At 42.3% G+C, this 7,500-nt stretch overlaps 1 protein-coding gene across 1 annotated transcript in view; it reads left to right on the forward strand.

The window, feature by feature from the left end:
• The window catches only part of hpse2 (heparanase 2), a gene marked incomplete at both ends in the record, with an annotated part of 77,121 nt that overhangs the window by 59,029 nt on the left and 10,592 nt on the right, over positions 1–7,500 (forward strand). Inside the window, one exon of the mRNA XM_080528100.1 lies at positions 6,012–6,157. Within this exon, the coding sequence (XP_080384226.1) occupies positions 6,012–6,157 (146 nt within the window). The remainder of the gene's footprint in view (positions 1–6,011; positions 6,158–7,500) is intronic.

Consider the following 7,500-nt stretch of genomic DNA (forward strand, 5'->3'; position numbering starts at 1 on the left):
TTTATCATCCTTCCCCTGGTGATAAAGTTAGGTCCGGAAATATTTTGACAGTGACACCATTTCCATAATTTTGGCTCTGTACGCCACCACAATGGATTTGAAGTTACGAAATGACACGATCGAGATGCAATTGAAGTGCAGACTTTCAGCTTTAATTCAAGGGGTAGAACCGAAATATTGTATGAAACATTTAGGAATTGGAACCATTCTTATACACAGTCCCCAATTTTCAGGGGCTCAAATGTAATTGGACAAATTAACATAATCATAAATAAAATGTTCATTTTTAATACTTTGCCGAGATTCCTTTGCAAGCAATGACTGCCTGAAGTCTGGAACCCATGGACATCACCAAATGCTGGGATTCCTCAGCAAGTGGAATGCATTCTTGATCGGGTTGAGATGAGGTGATTGACTCGGCCATTGCAGAATATTCCACTTCTTTGCCTTAAAAAACCTCCTGGTTTGCTTTCGCAGTATGTTAATTCCTAAACCTTTCCTTCAATTCGGATGTGAATACCCCCAAATTAAAGCTGAGAGTCTGCACTTTACGCCCACAGTCATTATATAACTGTAACTTGAATATATTTTGGTAAACAGCTAAAAGTGTGAGGCAGAAATAGACAAGGTTTGGATGTCCGAGGGGATCTTTATTCAGTTTCTGTCGGTCATGGCCATGTTCCACACTGGGCAGAGAGGTTCCTCGGAGAATAAAGAGCTACTGACATGAGATGGAATGATAGTACACATCTTCTCTCACAAAATAATTCTGCTGCTCCAACCCCATGGGCATTTTAGGAAAAACAACATTGTATTGATATTGTTTTTTGGTTGTATATCGGTCATGACAGAATGGCGCCGAAATGTCTAAATCCAAACATTGTATAATTGTATGTAAAATGTTGTTGAGACAATGGAAGATGACTATGGGACAACGTTAAAACCAAATGTTGCACACTAGAATGTGTTAACACCATCATACCATGTTGGTTAATGGTTGTCATTTGCTGGTCATCATCCAACATAGTAACATTGTTTATCATGGTTTGAAAATAAAGGTTGTCTTCACATTGCCAGTTGTCAGTCAGCGTTAGACCATTTCACAGTTGAAATTCATATTTCTTTTAAAATCTTGCCTATTTACGTAAATACAAGTTAGAGAGAGAGAGAGAGAGATATATATATTTATGTTTTCATTCTGTGTGTCTAATATTGTTACATTATCGGCTATGTATCATGTTAACATATCATTTAACGTCTTCATATTTGTGAGCCTAATATTTAATCTATGGTTCTGGATTGTACAGTAATATAAATAAAGCGTAAAAATATCAAACAAAAATAGATAAATATACATTTTAGTAATATGCGAGTAACATTAACAAGGTTAAATAATGTATACTCAAACGTTTTTATCACATTTTGAGGATTAAGAAATCCACAGTATGTAAACGTATACCCTTTTGACTGCTGTATAACTGGCACAATATAACATGCCCATGGAGAAGAAACAAAAGATGGTCGTTCTCTTCTTCCCACCATCTCTCTCTCTCTCTCTCTTTCTCTCTCTCTCTCTTTCTCTCTTTCTCTCTCTCTCTCTCTCTCTCTCTCTCTCTCTCTCTCTCTCTCTCTCTCCCTCCCTCTCTACACAACTGTTAGGGTGCTGTATACCTCCCCAGTCTCTGGCACATTCTAGGCAGTGTCTCCCTCTCTATCTGACTGAGAAGTTGCTATGACTGAAGTTATGCATTCCAGTTTTGGGAATAAACTTGCCATCTCTGGCCAAAGTGTGTGTTTACAATGTGTTTATGGCAATTATTTACTCTCTAGTATTTCTATTCAGGGGAATATGCCATTTCGGGGCTATATCAGAATAGTTTCATATACAGAACATCAGGGTGCATAGTGTCTTGGAGTATTCTAAAATCATCCTACTATTATTGTTTACAAGTAAAAGCATACAAGGTAAAGTCGTGCATGAAAGCAAGAAGTTGGGTCCCTGTGTAATTTTGTGTGACATACACTGTGCCACTCTATCCTGATAATCATTTGACCATAGTATCATACCCACCTCATACTCTGTGACTTAAAACCATATTAGTCACTGAGCTAAAGCTTGCGCTCATTGGCTTAGCATAGAGAGCCAATACATGTCCTCCGATCTCCTCAGGCAAGTTTGCTCTGCACGCAAGTGAAGTGTACCAAACCTTTCTTCTATTATTTTTTGGCCTGAGACGATGCCATTCCCTTCTCCTCACATGTTGTTGTGTTAGTTTTTACTGCCTGTTGTCTCATTGCTTTGATATGTGGCCCTAATTACAGCCGACTGCCCGCAGTTAACCCTTCTACTAATAGAGTTAATTAGAAACAGTGAGAACTAATGGTCAACACATCCCTCCTAACACTTTGATCCAGGAAGGCTAGGGAATTAACTAGGTCTCAACCACGGGGTCTGACTCTAATTTAACCTGCTCAGGTAGATGTTGAAGGTTAATTGTTCCCTGGTCCTTCCTCTATGCCTACACCTTCCTCCTTCCAACTCATGCGTGCGTGCGTGTGTGTGTGTGTGTGTGTGTGTGTGTGTGTGTGTGTCTGTCAGTGTCCCTCCACCCCCTCCCTTCTCACTAGATGTTGAGGCTTGATTGCTCCACGATGTATTGAGTTTGGCTGTATTCCGCAGGCTTTGTTTTGTGAGATTGAGTGAGTAGTTTGTGCACCTGCCTCGTTGGCATCCCACCAAGAAGAGAGAGAGACAGGCTTACTGTATGTCATCAGAGAACGCTTCTTTCATTCCACCTCAGTACTGGAAGATGATGCTAATGTTTCCAATGCCTTTGGGATTGAGGCCAGTAGATTTCTCCTGATCCATATAGCGGAATCTACACAAGCAACAACACGTGGCGTCAATTTGGGGAAATGATGGACCGCGAAACCTGACCGGGAAGAACTGTGAGGTGTAGTGTAGGCGATAGACCATCACTCTTTATCGCAGCTCTCTAGAAGCCATACCAGGTCTCCAACATCTCCAACTCTCTCACTTACTAAATCAAATACATTATCATATATCCTGTGTAAACCACCCAATCAATCTAGTCCTTATTCAAGAAACAGAGGCAGGTGTGCAAGATATGTTAAGAGATAAGATATGTTCATGGCAATACTGTAGAACTAGACTAAAATGTGTCTAAATGCCATAAAATCCATAGTATTTTCGACCAACAGGCAAGGGATGGTCTGTACGATTGTCTTGATTGAATTGACTGAGGCATGTGTGGATCGCTTCCTTATTTGTTGAAAGCCGGTTGGATGTATCATCATTAGATTAGATTAAACTTTATTGTCATCGCAGAGTACAAGTACTATACAACGAAATGCAGTTTAGTATCCAACCAAAAGTGCAAATAGTGATATAAAGGGCATAAATAGAACAAGAATGGTAGTGATCGGTGACTATGCAATATATAGTATGCACAGAGGTAGTATTGTAAACATCAGTTTAGTTTAGAGGTATTTACAGTTATGGGCTATATACAGTTATGAGCTATGTACAGTTAGGTAGCTAGTACAGCGAGGTAGTTTATGTACAGTATCTAATGTATCTAATCTAAAGTATAAGTATAAAAGGAGCTATATCAGGAAACATGTGCAATGTGCAATGTACAGTACGAGCAAAGGGAGTAATGTAAACATCAGTAGTGCAAAGGTTATAGAGTGATCACATTAACCAGGGATGTGCAGCCATCAAAGTATTGTCATTGTCACACCGGGTTGCCTGGAGGGACTCGATGGAAGGGAGTTTGGTGCCAATGATGCGCTGGGCGGTTTTCAGTACCCGTTGCAGGGCCTTCCGGTCGGACACATTGCAGTTGCCACACCACACTGTGAGGATGCGCTCAATGGTGCAGCGGTAGAAGTGGCTCAGGATCCTGGGAGCTGGGCGCTGGGCTTTCTTCAGTCTCCTCAGGAAGTATAGGCGCTGCTGCGCCTTTTTGACCAAGGGAGAGGTGTTAAGGGTCCAAGAGAGGTCCTCAGAGATGTGGACCCCTAGAAACGTAAAGCTGGGAACACGCTCCACCTCCATCATGCATTGTAGAATAGGAGATGCGTTGTATTAATAGTATACAGGAAGCTTTCATTTTAATCTGAGTGAAATACAAGCTAAAAAAATGAGTTTTATAAAAAAAATATCTCTCAAATGAAGGATAGCATCATCTCTATCCATCTCACAGGAATGAAGCTCTTCAAACTACAAGCAGTGCTTCAGGGCTCGAAGAACTGTTCATTGTTTTTTGTTTTTTTAATAAAATAATAGTATCTGTGGCTGTGTCGCCCTCTCTGCTTATGGACCAGACTGTACAGTTCTCTACTGTACTCTGTACTCCCAATGCCTGAACAGCAAATTAAGTTAAAGCCTGTGTGGAAAAAAGAAGCCCTTAAATGTTGCCATATGCAGGATTGCCTGGGAACTTCCTGACGAACACATGTGGTTCAGAACCTCTCTGTGAGGTGTTGAATCTGTGGACTGGGAGAGACCAGGGAGAGTGCAACTATATGACATATAGGATTTGTCCCTGGAGTTTGTCAAGATTTATTCCAATATGGAACACCAGTCCAGAGCACTGTATCATGCATGTTAGCATTGATTTGGATGTACCTTTCTTGAAGCATGCCATATTCATATTCCTAACTAACTAACAAACACATATTGCGTTTCTTTTCTTTTTCCCCCATGGAAGTAACCTATTGTAGTTGTCTGTTTGATATACAAATCCATCCAGAAGCTAGATTAACAAAACAAAGCCTTTAGTGACATTTCCCCACAGTGAAATCCAATATTATATATTTCAGTGTCACTTTCAATCCATGAGAGAGGCCTCAGTTTGGATCTGGCAGCATAAGTATCTCATCTAGTCTGGGCAGCACTGATGGTTGATACAGAACACTCACACATCGTTTTTTGCTTTTCAGACTTTTTTTTATTAGAGTTTTTCAATGTCAATTTGGATGAATACTGTCATGAAGCAGCATGAAGACCCATCTCTTCAGGTTACATCTTAACTGCTCCTCCTGAGACATCTTCTGACCCTCACCACTACGTCTCCTAAAGACACCCGCTTTCCCCTCTACTGTGTCCCTAAGAACTTCTATTGCCCGACTTGTACTGTTTCTCAGTTAAACCAGTAAAAAATAAAATAAAATAAAAAATAAATAAAAATAAAAGGTTTTAGTAGAAGGCGAAAGGGAGAAGGTTTTTCCTTCTATCAGTGGCCCCGGGCCCGAGCTAGATTACTCTTCCTGCAACGAATGGTGGATTGCTGATTCACATGCTTAGTATTCAAATGTATGATTGTAAGTCGCTTTGGAATAAGGCATCTGCTAAATGCTAAAAATGTAAATGTAAAAAAATGCATTAAGGATGTGTGATTCATGTTGATGTGGGTACCTGTTACCTACCTGGGAACCAGGAGACTGGTGCAGGGTTAAGTACTGTTTCTATTCTTGTCAGAATAGATATAATAATCAGGCATAGGAGAGTGTTTTCACCATCTTAACTGGCTTACCCTCACCCCTCTAAAGTCACAACACCACCGTAAGCCCAGCCGTCGAGCTGAGCCGATACAGCGTATCCATGTCACGGCACCAATGACATAGATGTCAAGATTCTAACCGAATCTCAAACTTGCAACCGCTGGCTTGCCAGCACATGTGACTGTCACATGTCTCGTAAACATTTTACGATATAGAAAAGTTAGCTATTCTACAGCAGGGTTGGGGGTTTTGAACTGAAGACTGAGTTTACCATTTCAACTCGGTTTACTTTTGTGTGTGTGTGTGTGTGTGTGTGTGTGTGTGTGTGTCTGTGTCTGTGTGTGTGTGTGTGTGTGTGTGTCTGTGTCTGTGTCTGTGTGTGTGTGTGTGTGTGTGTGTGTGTGTGAGTGTCTCTGTGTTGGTGTTACACTCTGTGTCCTGTGTCTTATACTTGTGTGTGTGTGTGTGTGTTGGTGTTGCAGGACTACTGGTTCTCCCTGGTCTTCAAGCGTCTGGTGGGTCCCAGGGTTCTAGCTGTGCAGGTCGCTGGCCTACAGAGGAAACCGCGGCCAGGGAGGGTCATACGGGACAAGCTACGCATCTACGCCCACTGTACCAGCTCCAACAAGTAAGCACTGCACTGACCCAGCCAGAGTGCTGACTGAAGCCGAACCAGACTGACATGAAACTGATTCACTGTTCCTAGACTCCAAGGCATACTGTAGTATGAAAGTGTTCAGAGCTGTAAAGTCTCTTCAGAGCTGTTAAACCCCACTATATTTATCGAGTCTCTGCAGATGTGAGAAAGGTTATACTACTACAGCTGTGTCTCCCCATCCTCCTTATATCCTTCCTTATCCTTCCATTTGAGACCTGAGGCGTGATGTGTGGAGTCTTCATAACCCAGTCTGCCCCTACTACACCCCCCGCTTTGAGAGCAGCCAGCCAGGCCATAAAACTTAACAGGTATCACTTATCAGGTGTAAGGGAGGGGGGGGGGGCTCTCTTCGCCGTCAAAGAGCCGCTGAAAGGTGTCCTTTATCCCATCTCGGATAGGTTGGAGGGGGGTTTTGAGGGGGGGGGGAGGCGATGACGACGACGACAATAGGCCAGTCTGTGTGAGGACCAGATAAAGAGTGCGACCATCCCCCTGTTCAAGGTTATCATTTAACCCAGGCTGTATGCGGAGCAGGTTAGCCAAGCTTTCAGCACCAGGCTAGGTTTACGGCCCTGCGTCCTACCTCCAGAGACGGCTCAGTTACAGGTGTGGCATCTCTCACTGGCCAGCCATCGGTTCAGTAAAGCTTTACTCTCACCTAGGAGTCGCCTAAGCGTGTGTATATTGGAGATACACAACTGTAGCCCTGCCGTGTGGCCTGTATCTACACACTGTATGTGTAGATACCGTATTTGAAATTATTTTTCATCTAGTGCTGAGTATACAACTGGAGGGGGTGAACACAACAGTATTTCCCCTTGACACTAGAAACGCTTTTTACCTACTAAAAGAGCCGCCTTGGGGGTCTTTTTCAATGCTACGCCACTAGTTGGCCGCTTGTAAATTAGCCTGCTTCCTACACAGAAAAACAGCAAAATAGCTTTATATTATCTTATCCTGATGTGAAAATGTTAGGATACTGGGTGGTAGTCCCAATAAAGTCCATTCATGGTAGAACGCACATATATAGGAAAAGTCCTAGAAAGGAGGGTCCTGAAATTGAGTGCAAAGATAAAAACATTTATTTCACTCACAGGGGTCAAATGACCCCTCACGGCTTAATAGTCGATAGAAGTAGATAGAAGTGTGTCATTCAAATGTGGTGCTCAACAACAAACGTCCCCCTCCCCAGCTTATGGAGGAGCTTAAAGCCATGTTGTTGACATTTGAATCCTCCTAGCATCCAAGCCCGTTAGCAGTTTGCATGGTCTTTTTCGCTCTAAACTGATGCTCCAACATCAAACAACATGAAG

The sequence above is a fragment of the Nansenia antarctica genome, assembly GCF_963989245.1.
Source record: "Nansenia antarctica genome assembly, chromosome: 1".
NCBI classification, from domain to species: Eukaryota; Metazoa; Chordata; class Actinopteri; order Argentiniformes; family Microstomatidae; genus Nansenia; species Nansenia antarctica.